A 22,026-nucleotide genomic window follows, 5' to 3' on the forward strand; every position below is an offset into this window, starting at 1 on the left:
TATGACAAGAAATAAACATGGAGATATCTGGATTCATGGGTTATTACACAGACATACACTTCCTACCTCTATCTGCTAAGAGCCTAGAAGCAATGACAACCCAGGAACAACATGGATACCCAGCATCCAGATTTGATTTCCATATACTATGCTCTGGAGTTCTGGTAGCACAGGGCCTAAGGCACTTGACTGCTAACCAGAAGGCAGCCACTCCTCGTAAGGAAGATGGGACAATCTATTTCTGTAGTAATACAGCCTTGGAAACCCAAGGAGAGGTCGCTATGAGTCGGGTCCAACTCAACGGCACATAACAACAACAACAACAACATGCTCCAAAAGAACCAATATTTCCTTGAAGACATGGTTGTATCTAAAGCTGAGGAAAATACAAAATTAACCAGGTACATCTTATAGTGCCAAAAAAATGAGAGAAGAAAAAAAAAAAAAAGGTGGGGCTATCAAAAGGACAGAGGAGCTAACCTGGAAGAGCATTCAATGATCAAAGCTAGGACAATTTAAGCAACAAAATAAATTATGCTACTATTGGACTATAACCCCAAGAGTAAAACGAATGCCCACTAATATAAACAACTAACTCCACCCCGTTATGTTGTTGTTGTTGTTGTTAAAATGCCGTGGAGTCATTTCCGACTCATAGAGACCCCATGCACAGCAGAACGAAACACTGCCCGATCCCGCGCCAGCCCCTGTTATAAACAAATGAATAAATAAATAAACAAATGGAGGAGAAGGGACAAATCATCCTTACAGAAGAATTCCAATCACTAACTATAGAAAGAATGTGGGAAAGAGAAAATCACCATTAGAACACCACAGTAGTAAGTGTTCTACTGATAAATGCTAAAATTAGAAGGCAAAACAGTTTTGCATAGCCTCAAAATATGTTCCCCCAAATGTGTATTATTTACTGTGGTGATTCTTAACATATGTTGAACAAATTCTTCGGTACTCCTTGCTCCAGGAAGTTGAGCTTAATTCCCCCTCCCGTTGAGTGATTTACTTTTAACAAGTATGGAAAAGGAAAAATAGCAAGCTTACAGTGTATAAAACTGACAGGTACCTTAACCAAGTGATCAAAGTTAGTATCACCAGTGATAAGTCATGTTGATTTGATGTACCCCTACTATGATGCTATGAGAATTGCACTTCACCTCTGTGTTGTTCTTCTCTCAGACTCATAATTCCAGTCTAATCAATGAAAAAACATCAGAAAAACCCAAATTGACCACTACTGTCCAAAGTCAAAGTTATTGTGGTAGTTTAGGTTTTATGTCAACTTGGCTGGGCATGGTTATGTGGCTAGGCAGCTGGATATAGTTATTTCCCATGGTGAGATTGGTAATCAACTCTATGGTGAAATCCACCACAAGCAACTGAGTAACTGCTTTAGAGATTCGGTCTGCTTCCAGTATATAAGGAGATGCTTTGGGATTGGTCTCCAGCTTTTTAGCATGCTTGAACCCTGCATGTAGCCAAGGCACTGTTCAGCAGCCTGCCATGCTCTGCTGATCCTGGGACTTTTAATGAACTTGAATCAATGGCCTGCCGTGTTGTTTGGTAACATTGGGACTGTACCATTTTACTTGTCAACCTTGGGTTTGTCAGCCTCATCAGCCAGTAGCTGTCTGAGTGAAGAAAAGCCTCCAGCTTCAGTGGGCCAGGAGCAGGCAGCAGAGGTAAAGCCCAAGGTTGAGGTGATTTCACCCAGCACCTAGAGCCTGGCACTTTGAACCTGGACTTAAAACCTCCAAACTGTAAGAGAATAAACTCCTATTTGTTCAAGCTATCCCATTTGTGATATATTCCTGTCAGAGTGGCAGTAGATATCCAATACAGTTATGAATGACAAGAAAAGACTAAGAATCTGTCACAGACTAAAGACTAAAAAAAATTTCAACTTAATGTAATGTCATATCCTATATAATACTTACAGAAAGAAAAGAAAATCATGAGAATATCTTTATGACACTGGATTCTAGAAGGGTTTCTTAAATAAACCCAAAAGGTATAAATTGTAAAGAAAAAGGCCCATACTTTTGACTATGTAAAAATTACATATTTTGTCAACAAAAGATCCCATAAACCAAGTCAAAATTCCATCCATTGTTTGGGAGAAAAGTATGCCTGACAAATCTTTAATCCATGGCTGTCAAATTCATTCCAACTCACAGCCACCCCTACAGGACAGAGTAGAGCTATTCCATAGGATTTCCAACGCTATAAACCTTTACGGAAGCAGACTGCCACATCTTTCTTGTGCAGAGTGGCTGGTGGGTTCAAACCACCAACATTCAGTTAGCAGCTGAGCACTTTAACCACTGTGCAATTAGGACTTCTTACTAATCTTTAGTACGTAGAAAATATAAATACAGGCATACTGCGGAGATATTGCAGGTTCGGTTCCAGACGACCACAATACAGCAAATATTGCAATAAAGCGAGTCACACAAATATTTTGGTTTCCCACTGCATATAAAAGTTACGTTTATGCTATATTGTGATGTACTAAATGTACAAGAGCATTATGAAAATGTTTGAAATATTGTAAAAATTATCAAAATGTGACAGAGACACAAAATGAGCACATGCTATTGGAAAAATGGTACCAACACACTTGTTTAATGCAGGTTGCCACAAACCTTCAATTTGTAAAAAATGGAGTATCTGCAAGGTGAAATGAAATGAGGCATGCTTAAAACTTTGATATGTAGAGAAAGATAAAAAAATATAAACCCAATTTTTAAAATTAGCAAAGGATATGAACAGAAGATTCCAAAATGGCCAATAAAAATTTGAGATACTTAGTTCCACGATTAATTAGGAAATGGAAATTAATACAATAATGTTCAAAAAGAAACATTTACTAAAGCATATAAACATACTTACTTACTAAAACCGAAGTTGACTGACTGGTCACTAATAATTTCAAACTGTACAGGACGATCACCCATGCAGTATTTCCTTAGTAACTCCAGGCAGGTATGTAATGTTTTTCTTGATGGCTTATTCTCATGAAAAAGATCACCACCTAACAAAATAAAATCCACCTAATCAACAGAAAATTGTGTTAAAATTAGTATGTTTCATAGGTAAATTTTCAAAAATTTAGACAGAAAGAACAAGAAAAAAATTACAAAAGACACTAGCTATTTATTAAAAAAAAAACCTCACTACCATCAAGTTATTTCCAACTCATAGAGACCCCTCCTTGGGTTTCCGAGGCGGTATCTCTATGGAAGTAGGTTGCCCATTCTTCCTTGTGAGGAATGGCTGGTGGATTTGAACCGCCAGCCTCTGGTTAGTAGTCAAATTCCTTAGGCACTACAACACCAGACCTCCTAGTTATTTATAGGGACTTAAGTTTTTCCTTTTTTTATTGAAAAGGCCTTCTAATCCAGTAACTAATATGACTCCAACTTGGGTTCCTGAGCCACCCTCAAAAACAAAACAAAAAAAAAAACAGTTGTTATCAAGCAGATTCTGACCCTGTATGTCACAGGTTTTCAATGGTTGATGTTTTAGAGGTAGATAACCAAGCTTTTTTCTCCAAGGTGCCTTTGGGTGGACTTGAACCTCTAACCTTCTGGTTAGCAATCAAGCAAGTTAACCCTTCGCATCACCCAGGAACTTCATCTTCAAAGAAATAATCTTCAAATTGCTATACCAAGTGCCTGACTCAAACTACCCAAGGTGATCATATTTATTATTCAAATCAAACACAAATTTAGGACTTTAACAGAAACTAGCTGAAATAATCAATTCAATTCATTTGATCATTATTTATAGAGTACCCACAGGCCCTGAATACTAAGGAAATAGCAATAAATAAAATAGATAATGTCTCTACTCTCATTAAATACCAACGATGAACAATACCCTGTACCAGATAGATCCTGAGAATATAATGATGAATAAAACATGATCCCAATTCTAAATATATTGCAAATCTAATGGAAGAGATAAATTGTTATATATCTAAACACAAGTTAGACTCTTGACATGCACCAGAATGGATATGTAAACAAATCAGAAGCAGAGATGGCATTACAATTAATTCTAAGGATAGGAAATTCTAAGGGAAAGTCCGGGAAGGCTGCATTAACGTGATGGCAATGGTTGCACCATAAAGGATAAGTAAGATTTTAAGGAAGAGTATTCTAGGAACAGGAGCTCTGGTAGGGTAATGCATAAGGCACTTGACGGCTAACCAGAAGCTGGTGGTTCAAACCCACCAGCCACTCCTCAGAAGGAAGATGAAGCAATCTACTTCCGTAGTGATATTGCCTCGGAAACCAAAGGAGGGGTCACTATGAGTTGGGTCTGACTTGACGGCACATAACAACAACAACAACATTCTAGGAACAGCATCAGGGAAGGAGGAAATTATACAGAAAACTGAAAAAAAAAATTCAGCACACACAAACTTCCAAGAAATGCACAATCGGCCTAAAGAAACTTAAGTTCTTAATTGTACAGCTTATCTAGAACCCAGGAGTATAGATCACTGTGGGCTAGAGTAGTCAGAGAAACTTCAATCAGAAATGCAGGATTTACTAGGCCTTTGAGAATGAATAGGATTTGAGTAAGGGAAGAAAATGATAATAAAAGGCATGAAGAAACAAAACAAAAATAACAAAACAAACTAAAACTTTTTAAAAACTGGCTCATGACTCCAGGGAATACTAAGAAGGGCACAACGCACATGTATGGCATTCCTGACAAAAACAGTCTAGTCACGTGTCAAAAACCTAAATGCACAGAGCAACACTAAAAATTAGTGTAACAGAATATATTTATTGTAAGCAGATATAATTCAAATTGGGTAGCATCAACCCTAACGTATCTACTGGGAGAAGGTGCTCTGAAGAAGGGATAATGAAGATGGGTTATAGGTCATTGTCATGTTAATTTGTGAACACATGCAGGGTTCCAGTGTTGGTCAGCTGTAGAAAGGACATGCTACACATTTTCCACTCAGACTCTGTAGTTCCTGGTCCTCGAAACTGGCTGCATAGATAATTCTCTAAAAGAACCCAATGACTAAAGTAAAATGGTTTCCACCAAGTTGCTTAATAGGCTACTGTTTGACCTGAAGGTGATTTTTAGGAAAACAGTTTCTTAAAGGTTCAAGGTTCAAAAGGACATTTAAGGTAGATGGCATGAGAGGTCAACCCAACTCCAAGGACCCAGGAATGTGGATTCTAGGAAAATTAAAATGGTTTCTCATGAGGAAATATCAGCCACACATAAGTGAGGAACATTTTCAAAATAAATCTTCAGAGCAACAGGGCACAAAAGACAAAGGCAGACAGAGGAATATACCAGATGAAAGGAAACTAAAGACACAAAGAGACATGACAACTAAATGCAGTAGGTAATCCTGGATAGGATCCTAGACACTACTGCCCCAACCTCCAACTGCTTTAATAGACATTGCTGGAGCAACGGGCAACATTTTTAAATTACATAATAGTACTGAATCAATATTAATTGGTTTTGATAACTGTCCATTGGTTATTCATTCGACTTACTTATACAACTCACTCTCAAGTGCTTCAGTAACAAGAAAAAATAAATATGCATATATAAAGACAGAGAATGATAAAGCAAATATGGTAGAATGTTGGTAAATCTAAGTAAAGAATACAGAATTCTTTGTACTACTCTTGCAACTTTTCTGTTAAGTCTAAAATTATTTCAAACTGAAAAGTTAAAACAAAACTTCAAGCAACCTGTTGTTGTTATGTGCTGTAGAGTCGGACCCAACTCATAGAGACCCCTCCCTGGGTTTCTGAGGCAGTATCACTACAGAAGTAGATTGCCCAACCTTCCTCCCGAGAAGTGGCTGGTGTGTTTGAACCACCAGCCTTCTGGTTAGCAGTCAAGTGCCTTAGGCACTATACCACTAGAGCTAGGGAATAAAAATAAGGTTGGTGAGGTGGCATGAGCCCATATAATAAAACACTTAAAAAGCAAGAAGAACTTAGACATATTTCAATAATAAAAAAATATTTGATACAAATTTAGGGAAAGAGTAAAAATAATATGCATCTGAAAGTTCCAGCATGGGAAAGGAGGGGGTTAAGATTAAGAAGGAAAACAAGAGGAAACAGAAGGGCAAGAGAGAACAAAGTAGAGGTGAGCAACTTAGGCTCAAATTCATTCTAAGGAAAGGAATACTTTATCCCCAAGAGTTTTTTTTTTTTTTTTAAAAAGGTAAGATCAGACAGGATTCTCTGGCAGGAAATTGAGGGCCTTTGGTGGCAAGATTTTTCTGACCATAGGGAAAGAGAAATACATCTTAAAAGGAGACAATTATCAGCCATTCTCTTATTCAATTAACAAATTTAAGTAAGTAGCATTGTGGTTCAGTGTAGAATTCTTGCCTTCTGTTTGGGAGACCCAGATTGGACTTCCAGTCAATGCACCTCATGCACAGCCACCACCCATCTTAATGCCATGGCCTTCATTAAGTGGAGGCTTACGTATTTCTACAATGCTTTTCAGAGCTTCCAGACTAAAACTGACTAGGAAGAATGAGAAAAATCAGCCATTGAAAACCCTATGAAGCATAGTTCTACAGCAACACATATGCGGTCATCATGAGTCAGAATTGGCTGGATGGCAACTGGTTGGCTAGATAGTTAGATTACTAGTACCACTATTCACCCGGACTCAACACACATTAGAATCACTGTCACCCCCTTTTATCCTTGCTACCTACAACTAACCAGAGTATGCAAATTCTATATATTACTTGCATTCATGTCCCCTTTTCCATCCCCAATGCCATAACCTGGTCTCCAATTCATGCTATCCCCTACTGCCAGAAGACCTTCTATTGAATTGAGTATAAAGTCCTCAACCCGGTATTTGAAGCCCTCCTTAATGTAGCTCAAACCTGTACTCCTGCTGTTTCAGCATGCTTTCAGACACATGGTGAGCCAGAAAGACCTTCTGGTTCCCTAACATATTTCATACTGTCTCATCATTCCCCTGGAATATGTGCTCTTTACGCTCTACACCTGTCAAAAGCCTACCCATCCAGCAAAATCCAAGTTAAACGCTAGAGCCTTCATTAAGCTCATCTACAGTGGCATGGTTCTACTAGCCATGGTCATTTTGATTCCCACCAGATTACTGGATGCAACTGTGCATAAGTAAGGTGCTTGTGGTCCACCAAAGGGATTGGATAGCTTGCTAGTAATGTAAGTAAGGTACATGGCATCTTTGTGGAAATAGGGCCATGGGAATAAGGTATATGGAACCCTAATACTGGGACTGGTCAGTTTTGTCAACTGCCTTGCTTAAAGTGAGCCATCTTAGAGGCAGAAGGGGGGATCTCGCTGCCATCAAGAGAGAAGAGCAGGAGATAGAATGAAGTGTGCCCTTGGACTCAAGATGACTGTGGTGGACTTCCTTGGCAGAGGGACCAGCCGAGATGGCAGCAGAGCAGCAGAACTCAAAGACCGGCATGAGACAGAGCAGCAGGCTTGCTGGCCCAAGGAGCAAGAAAGTTGTGTGCCTCTGGGCAGGAGGCTTGCTTGTGGAGTGAGGTGCACCCTGGTGCCCCTATCTCACTCACTGACTCCCACTGAGTCAGTTCCAACTCAGTGACCCCTCCTTGGGTTTCCAAGGCAGTATCTCTATGGTAGTAGATTGCCCAATCTTCCTTTCGAGGAGTGGCTAGTGGGTATGAACCGCCAGCCTTCTGGTTAGCAGTCAAATGTCTTAGGCACTACATCACCAGAGCTCCTGGTGCCCCAATAGGTAGAGCTAAAAAACCTTTGTAACTCTTGCCCAAGCAGGGTAGAGAGGCCAGGGGGAGAGGCTGAGGGCCAAAGAGAAGCATGCCTTTATGCATGGCCAAGGGGTGGCTGTCCTGACTAAAGAATTGCATCCTAACTGTTCCTGAACCTGAATTGTAGCCTGTTACTTCCCTAATAAACTCCATAATCATTGAGTATTGTCCCTGAGTTCTGTGTAGGCACTGCAATGAACTATCGAACTCAGCAGATAAGTAGTGAGTGTCTTGGGAAGGGCAGCAGTTGTCAGAATCAGTAAAAACATTGGAGGGTAGTGGCATATCTGGCCTCATAGTAATTAGCCTTAGGCAGTAGCTGGTAATTCTCTCTCCCACTTGTGAAGTTAGAGGTCAGAAGATGCCCCCCCCCCCAATGTCCTTTCTGCATCATAGAAATGTGATCTCTTCCACTTCTAAAGCCCCAGGAAATGCTGTTTATAACTTTCTTATACCTATAACTTTGTACCAGAAGTTTCTGGATATTTGTCATATTAGGTACTGACTTGCTCTATGTTTTCTAAGCAGAAACTATGACAGTTATCTTTACAACTCTATGGAAACAACCATAGTATACTGCACATAGTAAACACCCGTAAATATCTGTAAATTTTAAGACTTTTCACAAAAGCAAATACCTAGTTGAATTAAGGACACAAAACCCACCCAATCCAAACCACTGCCACTGAGTCAATTCCAGCTCATTCATAGCCACCGTAGAGGACAAAGCAGAACTGAGCTGTAAATCTTTATGGAAGCAAACTGCCACCTCTTTCTCCCATGGAGAAGGTGGTGGGTTCTAATCACTAACCTTTTAGTTAGCATCCAAATGCTTTAACCACTGTGCCATCAGAGCTCCTTAAGGACACAAAAGCATATCAAATCTACTTTGGGTTTTTAGTATACTGTTATTTAAACAGGCAATATGAGCACGAGCCTATAAAATTTTAGAAAAGGACTTGCTGACTAAGAATAGAGTAGAAACTACAGAAATGTACACCAAACTCACTTCATTTTCCTGGGCAAGTCTTAAAATTTCATCGAGTGTGACAAACGTATCATTTCCTCTGATTCCATCTTTCTCCATAAATCCAAGGTGAATATCCGTTGCTACTAAGATTTTAAAGGTATTTTCATCATCACTGTATTAAAAAAGAAGAAATGTCTCAATGTGATTAATTAAAAGGATGATCATGTAAACTGAGACCTAAATTTGTAAGATAAATAGCAGCAGTTACAGAGTAAAATCATGGTCTGAAAATTTATGGTATTCAACAAATTTTTAAGTCACATAAATTTACTACCACTAACTCAATACAAAATGAATGCTTATAAACTTTAAAAAGGTTTTATAACTACTTCAAAATTGTATAATCTTGTTGTAATCAGTTTTATGCAATCATATAGTCATGGACTTATAGTACAATTGAAAACAACAATGCAATCTGGACCTGAAAGTTTCTTTCCTATTCTGTTTCACACACACACACACACACAAAACCATTGAGCTCAATCTCTAAACTTGCTATTTATTTAATTTTCCACTTTTCCAGAAAAGTCAGAATTAAGTGGTTAATTTAAAAGCCCTTCCTCTAATTTTGTAAGTAGATGTTAAACTGATAAGCTAGTTCCATACATTCATTTGCTTTATTCAACTTTCTATACAAAGTTAGTTTTTCATTAGTAAGTTTAGCCATGTGACAAAACAGAATTATTTACAATTCAATTTAAAACAGGAACCTTGGGGGCGCTGCGGTTAAGCACTTGGCTGTTAACTGAAAGGTCGGCAGTTTTAACCCACTAGCTGTGAGAGAAAAGATGTGGCAATCTGCTTCTCTAAAGATTTCAGCCTTGGAAACTCTAATGGGCAGTTCTACTCTGCCCTACAGGGTAACTATGAGTCATAATCAATTGGACAGCAATGGTTCTGGTTTAGGTTTTTATTACTCAAAAATATTTTCACAAGAAGTACAAATAAAAATTGTAGTTAAATTCACTTTTATTTTAAATGTATTTCTATCTATGATCTCAATTCCCACTTATAAAGAGGTAAGTATTATCTTTGAAAACAGAAGATGACTAAGGACAGAAATTACCTAATTTATCACACAACTAGTGGTAGGGGCAGGATAAATAAAACCCAGGATTAAAATGCAGGTTATTTTCACTGAACTGTATAATGAAATTTAAAAACTTTGTACACACAAAATTCACATCTTTATATACAAAAGATGTTTCAAAAAAAAAAAAAAGAGTTCTCTTCAAAAACTCTTTTAAACCTTTAAAAATAAAATCCACACAGTTCTGATTGTTATATACATAGGAAGCTCAGAGAATCTTGCAGATTACACTACCACCTCAAGCTTCCAAAACAAGTGACCAAGTATTTTCACATAAATTCTGTCATTTCAACCTCCAAATTACTCCAAGAATGGTGTCATTACTATTACATAAATGAAGAAATTGTGACAAGGCTCAGGGAACTGCTGGCTTGCCTGGGGTCATACAGCTTATATTGACCAAAATTGGGGTGGAAAATTTCAAGTCTAGCTTTTTCCACATAATTTTTCAAGAAAAGATAGAGTCCTTTTATTTTCTTTCATTTTAGTCAAATTCATTTCCAGTTGGATTCAATACTCAAACTCACTGTCATCAAGTTAATTCCGACTCATAGTGACCCCACTGGGTTTTCAAAACTATAAATCTTTAAGGAAGCAGAGTGCCTCATCTTTCTTCTGTGATGCAGCTGATGGGTTAAAACCACCAACCATTTGCTTAGCAGCCAAATGCCTTCCACACTATAGCACCATAGCACCTTGATTCAATACTACAGCAATTTATTCCTATAAAACTGCTTAAATAGAATTGCATTGATTAGTAAGCAAAGACTTCATAATGCAAGTTCAATAATACTTATAGGTTCGATTTTAAAACAAAACTTAAAAACATAGACATATATATGATGGTACATATCAAATTACTGCAAGATCCCAAATAATACATGTATAACATCTTTTAAATGTATGATATTAATTTTTAATCATTCTAAATATTCTTTTGAAGTAGGATTGCCCAACCTTTCTTCCGAGGAAGGTTGGGCAATCCTACTTCCGTAGTGATACTGCCTCGGAAACCCAAGGAGGGGTCACTATGAGTCGGGGCCGACTCGACGGCACATAACAACAACAACAACAAATATTCTTTTTGCCTATTTATACTTATTCACAGGCTAACTCTTATTAGTACATTGTTAACTTTATTAAAGAAGTTTTCTTCTATGGTGGTCATAGCTAATGGGATTTAGAAACCCAAAGTAACAAAGACTCCAAAACACAGATGTACTTACAGTGCATCTGCCGGACTCATCTTTACGTTCAGTCCAGCTCCTCAGGGACCAGATTCCTTCTGCAAGCACCTGTAGGTCCTGTGACAAAATGACAGAAAACTTATTTCAATTCCTGCTAGCAAATTCCAAAAACAAAATTACATTATTACACTGAGAACAATCAACAATAGGACAGCATTTGCCCAGCAACAAAGTTCAGAAAGCAGGAAAAATGGGAGAATGCAAAGGGAAATCCAGGGAGGAACTGGGAAGAGTGCTGTTACATTGAGGGGATTGCAACTAAAGTCACAAAACGTGTATAAATTGTTGAATGGGAAACTAATTTTCTCTGTAAACTTTCACCCAAACCACAATAAAATGTTCAAAAACACACACAAAAAAACCTAAATTAATAAACCAGGAGCTAAAGGTCTACGAAAGGTGATCTGGTGGTGTAGTGTCAAGGCATTTGACTGCTAACCAAAAGGTTGCTGGTTCTAAACCCAACAGCTCCTCTGAGGAAGCCAGAAGAGGCAGTCTGTTTCCATAAAGATTTACAGCCCTGGAAATCCGATGGGGGTCGCTATGAGTCAGAATCCACTCCATAGCAGTGAGTTTGGTTTTTTGAGAGCTCTATAAAATCTTTAAATATACATACACACACACACACACACACACACACACACACACTCTGGTAGCACAGTGCCTAAGGCACTTGACTGCTAACCAGAAAGCTGGCGGTTCAAACCCGCCAGCCACTCCTCGGAAGGAAGGCTGGGCAATCTACTTCTGTAGTGATACTGCCTTGGAAACCCAAGGAGGGGTCGCTATGAGCCGGGTCCGACTAGACGGCACCTAACAACAACATATACACACACAGAACAAAACATACGTTTTAAAAGGTTGCACATTATTTAACCAATTTGAGTTAGGTTGCATAGGGCAGACTTCTTAGATAAGCAGAATAGCAATTTCGGAATACAATCTCATTTTCATCAATAGTGCTTCTATTTTTCAATGAGCTGAGAAATGAAAATAACATATCTCTAGTGCCATTCTATTAGCTATTATGAATAAACTCATCTAATATTTTCCTTGAGCATGACCTTATGGGGAACTATTTTTTTAAAATGTTTGTTAAATGAACGGGCAAAAAAGGGTCACGTCATAGCTCTGATTTAGCACACTAACTCTGGATGTGCACTAATTTTTCTTAAGTTGCCTGCGTAGGCTACTTTAGAACATGAAGGCAGCCCCCTACTTCCTGCTCAACACAAAAGTTTTGAAAGTAATAAGCTTGTGGAAAGCGAAGGGTGCAACTATAAAGCTAGTATAAACAAACAGCAGAATCTAACACGTGGTTCACGGAGGAACACCTGCAGGCGCCCACAGAACTGAAAATGGCTAAAATATTTAGAGTCGCTGCCACCGCGAAACCACCCTCCACGTCCTGCGTTTCCGGTTCCTTCGAGATTCCAAGCCTCACCAAGTCCCCACCAAAGTCATCTACTCTTTAAATTCAGAATCGCAGAGCCCACCAGGACCCCAACAGAACCCCATCTGGTCCCTGCCACCCCTCCCCCGGGTCGAATCCATTCTGGGATCTAGCCCGGAAACCTGCAAAAATAAAAAGGCTATGACTCCTAAAGTAGCCCAAACCTGGACTCTCAAAAGTCCCGGCACTCGGGACGCGAGGCAGTCTTTTACCGGGGAAGATGGAGCGAAACTCGTGAGAAGAACGCACGCAGTATCAACTAAGACTAAATCCTCTTGGCCATAAACCTGAATTAGGCGGGAGAGAAAAGTAGATGTTCCTCTCGCGATACTTTATCGATGACTTCCTCTTAGGCTCTCATAGGCTGCGGAAAGTAATGAGGAGCTGGGAAAGTAGAGGCGAAGTCCCGCTCCTGTGCAGTAGCCAATCTGAGCAGCCTACAGGAGGAGCCCCGGAAGCGAGATTCGCGCCGGCGATTTCCCTTCTGTGTGGTGACTCTTGCCTGTCTCTGACCACGCTTTCTGGTCGCCTTGTGCCAACTACGAACGTTTGGACCGTAGGAAAGGGCCATTTGTCGGTCCCCACCGACACTTGCAAGTAAGGCCGCATCGTGGGACCCAGGTAGGGTTGAAACAGCTTTTCCTCGGCTCTTTGCTGTCTAGAGGCCGCAGGGGAGACTCCCAGTCCGGGAAGTGTCTAGCCGCCCAGGACTGATGACCGATCTTGATCCCTCTGTCTCACTCTTCGCCAGAGTTAGATCATTCAGATCCTTCAGTTTACAGGCGTCTCTTTATTTCCTCCTCCCCCTTACTGTGGCCACTGGATCCACGGGCTCAGCATATCTTAATTGCTTTGTGCTGAGAGCTGTAAAATACAAGGTTGTAAAAAAAAAACTGTCAATCTTTTGAATGTCTGGCTTTTCAGTTCCATTGAACCGTTTTTGATGTAGAGCAAGTTGTTTTAATCTGTGAACCGCAGCGCCTTCATCTTTAACATGGGAATTTTAGCCCCACCTGCCAGACTTGTGAGGCGCTGACATGGTTTGTTGTTGTTAAGTGCGGTCCAGTCCGACTCATAGGTTTCCGAAGCGGTATCACTACAGAAGTACATTGCTCAACCTTCCTTCCGAGGAGTGGCTGGTGGGTTTGAACCGCCAGCCTTCTGGTTAGCAGTCAAGTGCCTTAGGCATTATGCTACCAGAGCTCCTCTGACCTGGTTTGTTGTTGTTGTTGTTGTTGTGTGCCGTTGAGTCGGACTCGACTCATAGTGACCCCTCCCTTGGGTTTCCGAGGCAGTATCACTACGGAAGTAGATTGCCCCATCTTCCTTCCGAGGAGTGGAGATCTCTGAAAATGGAATGTGCCCTTTAAATTAAGAAACACACCCTATGTCTTCTTGGAATATCAAGTAAGAATCTTGGTGGTGGTTGTTATGTACCATCGAGTCGACCCGACTCATAGCGACCCCTCCTTGGGTTTCAGAGGCAGTATCACTACGGAAGTAGATTGCCCAACATTCCTTCCGAGGAGTGACTGTGGGTTTGAACCTCCAGCCTTCTGGTTAGCAGTCAAGTGCCTTAGGTAGGTTTCTTAAAATCCTGAATCAAAGAGATGCACCTGGCATTGGCTTTTGGAATTAAATCAGCCAACAAATCTTAAGATAATTTTTTGTATCTGGAGCTGTAAATTCAGAATTTGTAAAAAAGAAGTTTTTATAAAAAAGAAAAGGCGTTTGGAGGTTAAAATATGTATGCTATAATGTTACTCTGTGTGATATAATTAACAAGCAAACTTTCCATCATACATTATTTATAGGTATCTGTTAAATATTTAAATAACTGATGTAAAATCACTTGTGCTGTAAGGTTCAGGAAATAGTTTGAGACTAAAAGAAAAAAAAAAAGGAAACTCCAGGAAAACTGATAAAACATAAATTAGTTCCAATAGAGTCTCTCAATAGGCTGAAAAGCTGGCCAAAAACCAAACCAACCCAAACTCACTGCCATCAAGTCGATTCCAACTCATAGCCACCCCCTTTCCGAGGCAGTGAATCTTTACAGAAGTAGATTGCCCAGTCATCCTGAAAAGCTGGCGAGCCCTTGGAAATCCTTTAGTACAACCGTAACATTTTACAAATGAAGCAACAGGCCCAGAGAAGTTACTATTCATGAGTAATAGATTTGAACTTGAGTTTAGTGCTCTTACCACTAGTAATGAAGTCTAATATAGCATTAGGATAGTATACTATTAAACTTGTGAAATTAGGTAGAAAGACTATTAAACTTGTGAAATTAGGTAGAAAGAAATCAGTATCTGAGGGGTATGACTGACTCTGGAGTGTCTCAGAATCCATTTTAGGCAAAATCAAGTGATAGGGCTTTAATGAAACTCAATTCTACAAATATTTCTTAATACCTAGTATATGTAACCAGAAGGCTGGCGGTTCAAACGCACCAGCCACTCCTACGAAGGAAAATGGGGCAATCTACTTCCGTAGTGATACTGCCTCAGAAACCCAAGGAAGGGTCGCTATAAGTCGGGTCCGACTCGACGGCACATAACAACAACAACAACAACAACAAGTGTATGTAACGGGAGCTCTGGTAGCATAGTGCCTAAGGCACTTGACTGCTAACCAGAAGGCTGGCGGTTCAAACTCACCAACCACTCCTCAGAAGGAAGATGGGGCAATCTACTTCTGTAGTGATACTGCCTCGGAAACCCAAGGAGGGGTCACTATGAGTCGGGTCCAACTCTACGGTACATAACAACAACAACAGTGTATGTAAGTGGAACAAATATAAGTTAAACATAGCCCCTATCACATTCTTTTTTTTTTTTTTTAGGATTTGGGTGAAGATTTACAGAGTAAATTCACTTTTCATACAGCAGTTGACATATACTTTGTCTCATGTCATTGACCAAAATTTACAATGCAGCAGCTCCCCTCCCACTTCCTCCCCACAGTTACCTCCTCCCAGTGTCCATCCCTTGATACTCTTCTGCACCCTGAGCTATCTCCCTGTGCATAAGCAGCCCTTCCTTCTCCCATGATTGTTCTCTCCAGGGCGCCCTATCACATTCTTTTTAAGGGGCTAAAACAAAAGCGAAGTTACTGATGAAATACAGGTAATAAATAGCACCAAAACAAAAAAAGCAGAAAGCAAAATGAAGTCTAATTTGGAGAAGCAAAGACTTGATGAAAGGGGCAGCATCTGAGAAGAGCCTTGACAGACTAATAAGATTTCAGCCAACATAATTGAGAGGTTGAAGAAACAGTCTTAGCAAATAATTTTTAAAAATATCTATTACTTATTCTCATTTTCTTTAGTTGGGAATTTTAATATGCCTTGTAACTTTTTCAACATAAAAATGAATAAGGCAGCCTACCAGAGAAGCATCCTTTCTGTCAGAAAGCCTTCTCTGATCCTTAGGAAGTGGGTTAATTATGACCTTTATGCATAAGGATCTCTGGTGGTGCAGTGGTTAAGACATTTGGCTGCTAACCAGAAGGTTGGTGGTTCAAACCCACCAGCTGCTCTGCCTGGGGAAGATGAGGCAGTCTACTACATAAAGATTTACCACCTTGGAAACCTTATGGATTGCTATGGGTCAGAATCTACCCAATGGCAGTGGGTTTTGTATATGTATTAGGGAGCTCTGGTGGCCCCATGGTTAAAGCATTGGGCTGCTAATCAAAAGGTCAGTGGTTTGAACCCACTAGCCTCTGTGGGAAAAAAAGATGAGGCAGTCTGCTTCTATAAAGATTTATGCCTTGGAAACCCTATGGGGCAATGCTGTTCTGTTCTATAGGTTCGCTATGAGTTGGAATTGACTCAATGGCAGTGGGTTTGGTTTTGATTTTGGTATATGTGTAATATTTTGACATGGTCCTGTTATCATCGCACTTACCACACTGTCTTTGCCAGTCACCCCCCCAATAGATATTAAGATTCTTGATGTCAAGACATGAATCTTTATTAAATTCTAGTACCCAGAAAATGTCACATGCCAGACATTTTGTTCATATTTATTGACTAAAAGAGTGAATCACAGTCAAAATTAAGTTCAAAATAAGTATGAGACAGGTGAGAACTACAGTGGTCTCACTGAATATGAAAGTAGAAATAGGATGATTATTACAGATGTTGTGACAAAGATACCTTCATTGGTGAAAGATTGGGACAGATGCCTTTTAGGGGCTGCCCCATCTCTAAGAATCCCTGATTCTTTGAAGTACATTTTTTAGAAACTGAAAGTTTTTATTTCTATCCTATGTTAGGTCTGTCTAACCAAAACCAAAACCAAACTTGCTGCCATCGAGTCGGATCCAACTCATGGCAACCCCTCCTTGGGTTTCTGAGGTGGTATCACTATGGAAGTAGATTGCCCAATCTTCCTTCCGAGGAGTGGCTGGTGGGTTTGAACCTCCAGCCTTCTGGTTAGCAGTCAGATGCCTTAGGCACTATCTTGATTGTGCTTATCTTTATTTTATTACTTACACTTTTAAGAACTATAAGCATTCATCAGTCTTGTTGTTGTTGTTGTTGTTGTTATGTGCCGTCGAGTCATACCTGACTCATAGCGACCCCTCCTTGGGTTTCCGAGGCAGTATCACTACGGAAGTAGGATTGCCCAACCTTCCTTCCGAGGAGTGGCTGGTGGGTTTGAACCGCCAGTCGTCTGGTTAGCAGGCAAGTGTCTTAGCCACTATGCTACCAGAGCTCCCTCATCAGTCTTAGCATAATGCAATAATACCTAAACCAATAGATTCAAAACAACACAGTCATAACCACTGACTTGGTAGAAGGATGGAAAAAAAGGCAGTGGGGGAGGGGAATGTTGGCCCATTAAAGTCCATACATGACTGAAATCAGCTCCAATATTTGGTGAATGTCAAGGGTAGCAGTCATGAGAAAAGACTGAAAAGTTTAGACTGGGTTTATTTGTATGTTTGCAAGACTGTTACCTATGTTATCGATGAAGACTATTACTGTGTTGCTAATAATTTTTGTGTTTATGTTTTCAGATCTGGGTGAATACAGTAAAGTAGACATAATTTATTTCTAGAAAACTTATACCCTGGCATTTGAAATGCTTTCTATTTAGAATAGCAGTAAAGATGGAGAAAGAGAAAGTAAATGATGATGGAAAACCAGACCCAGAGAATTCCTTGGACTTTTCTGAACACTTTAACCAACTTGAACTGTTGGAAACACACAGACACCTTATTCCTACTGGTACCCAAAGTCTCTGGGCAGGCAATTCTGATGAAGATGAGGAGCAAGATGAAAAAACTGAAGAGTGGTATCAACTGCAAGAAAAAAAAATGGAAAAAGATCCAAGCAAATTGCTTCTTTGGGCGGCTGAAAAAAATCGGGTAAAAATGAGGAAACTTATATAGTGGGGGAAAACATTGGGTTTGGAACCAGAAAATTTGCTTCTATTTAATCTGGAACTTTGGGCAATTCTTAACACCTCTGAACCTCTTATTTTCTCGTCTATGAGAGTGAACAGTACAGAAGTCCACACATACCTCTGGGGGATACATTCTGAGACACTCTTCCCCATGGATGCTTGAAATTGCAGATAATACCAAACTTATATATGCTATGTTTTGTCCTATACATATATATGTCTGATAAAGTTTAATTTGTAAATTAGGCACAGTAAGATATTAAAAGCAATAATTAATAATAAAATAGAATAGTTATAATGATGTACTAGAATAAAAATTATGTGAATAACAAAGTGAGACAGCATGAGATTTCCTTCCTTACGCTACATACTCATTTAACAGACTGTGATGACCACGGGTAACTGAAACGGAGGAAAGCAAAACTGCAGTTCAGAAAGGGACTACTGTATAATACCTGTCTATGCTGGGCTGTACGAATCAAATGAGATTGTGTACATAAAAGTACTTATTAGGCCTCTAAGTGTCATATTATTTATTATTCAGTATATTTAAAAAAAAAAAAAAAAGTCACTGACATCGAGTTGGTTCCAAGTCATAGCAACCCCTCCTTGGGTTTCTGAGATTGTATTTCTACGGAAGTAGATTGCCAAGTCTTCCTTCCGAATTTGGTATATAGATAATAGTAATTTTCTATAAAGATAGGATGCAGTCATCTATATTTCTAAATCATTCGTATTAAATCATTATGATCATCCTAGAGCCAAGTATTCTTTAGGAAAGGGAATTAACATTTATTGAATACTAGCTAAGTGCCTGACTATAATATTTGATCTAGTTCTCATAGTCTGATAAAATACCTACTAATCTGCTGCCATGAAGTCGATTCTGACTCAGCAACCATATAGGACAGAGTAGACCTGCCCCATAGGGTTTACAAGGCTGTAAGTCTTTATGGAAGCAGACTGCCTCATCTATCTCCCAAGGAACAGCTGGTGGGTTTGGACCACCAACCTTTGATTAGGAACTGAATGCTTTAACCACTGTGCCACCAGAGCTTATAGCCCTATAAAATAGGTATTATTCTTCCCTTTCACAAGTGAAGCAATTGAAAATCAGGAATATTAATTTTTTCAGGGTCATCCAAGGAGAATTAACATCAAAAGTCTATTTACTTGACCACTTCTACCTCAGTTTGCTAAGTTCCTCTCTGTCTATGTTACTAAGCCATAATAACTAACACAGACTTGTATTTTTGGATATTTTGATAACTTTTTAACCCAAGAGGACTCTGCAGCAATAGACCAAACTGAAAAGCACTACCTGAAAGCATGATTGTAAGGTCTTTCTAGTTAGAAGAAATTGAGCTCTTTGTAGATTTCCTGTTACCATTATTCTGATAAAGGAAGCTTTATTTTAAAAATTTTTTGGACTGTATATATTGATCCTAATGTGGAAAAGTCAATACATTATTGTGTCTTCATGGATCAAGTATAAAATATTAAATAACAATTACAGCCTGTATTGTTCACCTAGGATAAAAGTTCTTGTGCAATAAACTTTAATCAAACCAAGAGTAAACATGGTTTGATGTTCAGAGAGTCATATTCTTAGAAGCAATAGAGCATGCTTAACACTAATTTGTTTTTACATCAGTTGCCCTCTTCCCTACCCCCAAAAAAATGTTAAATTATTTTTACTTTATAATCATCTGCTAACAAGTAACTTTTTAATCAGATTAAGTTAAATAACACTAGACTGTGTTATTTTGTTTATTATTTTAGTTAGAGTTGGGTTATTTTTAACATCGTTTTTTTTTCTTCTTAGCTAACTACGGTGCAGAGACTGCTTTCTGAAAAGGCCACACATGTGAACACGAGAGATGAAGATGAGTATACCCCTCTTCACCGAGCATCTTATAGTGGACACTTAGATGTTGTCCGTGAGCTGATTGCGCGAGGAGCAGATGTGCACGCAGTGACTGTGGATGGCTGGACGCCTCTGCACAGTGCTTGTAAGTGGAACAATACCAGAGTGGCTTCTTTCTTACTTCAGCATGATGCAGACATCAATGCCCAAACGAAAGGCCTCTTGACCCCCTTACATCTTGCTGCTGGAAACAGAGACAGCAAAGATACCCTGGAACTCCTCCTGATGAATCGGTACATCAAACCGGGTCTGAAAAACAACTTGGATGAAACAGCATTTGATATTGCCAGAAGAACAAGTATCTATCACTACCTCTTTGAAATTGTGGAAGGCTGCACAAATTCTTCAACTCAGTGTTAACAGTTGTAGTAATTTTCATAAGTTTCCAGGTACCAGTGCCTCTTTATGTGAGATGTAAAATATTCAAATACATAGTACAGAATTGACATCAAAACTCTTTACTACAAAAATTTGGTGGCACTCATAATAATGCCCTTCCAAGTGAATTTCCTGATCTCGATGTCAAAATGTATTTGAAGGTTTTTTGTATATATTGTAATTTCTGTGGAGTTTGTAATTTTTATCAGAAATAACTTTAACTTACCTATATTGAAACACAACATAGATTGTCCAGGAAAAAAAAAGAATTATATTTTTGGTGCTGATCCAAGAGAAATGTATTTTAAATATCCCACATCTTGGATCTTTGTTCAGTATTTAGTATATTGACATGTATTTTTTTACTCCAGCTAAATCCTTACTAAATTTTTCCACTGGTGAGTACTCCATTTTTCCAGGTAAGGTAACTCAATTTAATGTAAGTCTTAAATATACTGGTGTGATTCAGCTGCCTTCTCTGCATTACCATAGCCAGTTGCTTTTATTTTAAACCAGAAGGACTAACATTAGTGACTTCACTTACTCCATAAACAAAGCAAAACAAAAACCCTAGATAGCTTTATCTTTAGAAGATAAATCATTTTCAGGAAAGCAGCTAGGTAGGTGTTAAATCCCAGCCATTCTTTAACCCTTTAGTGTTATGCAGTACCGCCCCTGCCACAGTTCACACAGTCCTGTGGATGTTTCTCCCTCACTCTTGTCATCCTAACCTAACCAATGGCAGTCAAGTTGACTCTGACTCATGCCAGCCCCATGTGAATTAGAGTTAATACTCCAAAGGGTTTTCAATGGATAGTTTTTCAGAAGTAGATCACCAGTTTCTCTCAGGGTGCTTCTAGATAGATTCAAACCTCCAACCTTTTGGTTAGCAGCCAAGCCTGTTAACCATTTGCACCGCCCGTGAGCACTCTTGCCCACTTACATGTCCTTATTCCACTGGTGAGTCAGTATGACTATGTAGATATGTACACAACTCTACCTTGGTCCAGGAGATTGTACTATTCTAGTTTGCTGATTTTACCAGAAGGCTGATGGTTCAAACCCACCAGCCACTCCTCAGAAGGAGGGTTGGGCAATCTACTTCTGTAGTGATACTGCCTCGGAAACCCAAAGAGGGGTCGCTATGAGTTGGATCCAACTTGATGGCAGTGCGTTTGGTTTGGTATTTGGTTTTGGCACTGCTCGCCGAGTTCACAGGAAATACTGGTTTTCCAAGGTCCACATTTTATACAAACCTTACAAAGGCTGTTACAAGGAAACGGATGAGAGGATGACTGCAGCATTGGGGCTAGACTCACAATGTGGCTGAGGCTTTGTTTTTTGTTTTTTTTTTAAGCTCTGGTGTGGATAGTGACAAAAAGCTTAAATATAAATTTTCAAGAAAAATAAAGTGACAAGTTTTGAACAACAAAAAGGCATGAATTCTTTTTTACCTGTGTATACCTTCCTTGGATCCATAACATGAATTTATTTATCCAGCATACATTTATTTAGTATTTCAGTCTCTCCAGCAGCAGTTTCCCATTGCTGACCTAGCCCATCTGTGACTTCCCAAAGGGTTTCCTCTAATTTCTCAACACCAGGGTTTTTCTTTTAGCCAGCCCATGTGGCCTAATCATCCTAGACTAAGCAATGATGCTG

General features: G+C 39.3%; 2 protein-coding genes across 2 annotated transcripts in view; one reads left to right on the plus strand and one right to left on the minus strand.

Annotated features, from left to right (window-relative positions):
* Positions 1-11,188, minus strand: part of MRE11 (MRE11 homolog, double strand break repair nuclease) — an 84,492-nt gene extending 73,304 nt beyond the window's left edge. Inside the window, exons 1-3 of the mRNA XM_007938063.2 lie at positions 11,169-11,188; positions 8,832-8,964; positions 2,908-3,068 (exon numbers count right to left, since the gene is read on the minus strand). Coding sequence (XP_007936254.1) covers positions 2,908-3,068; positions 8,832-8,964; positions 11,169-11,188 — 314 coding nt within the window. The remainder of the gene's footprint in view (positions 1-2,907; positions 3,069-8,831; positions 8,965-11,168) is intronic.
* A 6,575-nt stretch (positions 11,189-17,763) lies between these two features.
* ANKRD49 (ankyrin repeat domain 49) lies at positions 17,764-20,346 on the plus strand. The gene is made up of 2 exons (XM_007938099.1): positions 17,764-18,021; positions 19,885-20,346. Exons 1-2 carry the CDS (start codon positions 17,764-17,766, stop codon positions 20,344-20,346), a joined length of 720 nt encoding a protein of 239 aa, XP_007936290.1.
* Positions 20,347-22,026: the final 1,680 nt, after the last annotated feature.

The sequence above is a fragment of the Orycteropus afer genome, unplaced genomic scaffold, assembly GCF_000298275.1.
Source record: "Orycteropus afer afer isolate SDZICR_OR568_19922 unplaced genomic scaffold, OryAfe1.0 scaffold00047, whole genome shotgun sequence".
NCBI classification, from domain to species: Eukaryota; Metazoa; Chordata; class Mammalia; order Tubulidentata; family Orycteropodidae; genus Orycteropus; species Orycteropus afer.

Excerpts from the sequence above, each read along its gene's own strand:
- ANKRD49 (XM_007938099.1), top strand. The coding sequence starts at position 17,764 with ATGGAGAAAGAGAAAGTAAATGATGATGGAAAACCAGACCCAGAGAAT. Across the intron at positions 18,022-19,884 it reads GGGCGGCTGAAAAAAATCGG|CTAACTACGGTGCAGAGACT; the intron begins GTAAAAATGAGG and ends TTTTCTTCTTAG.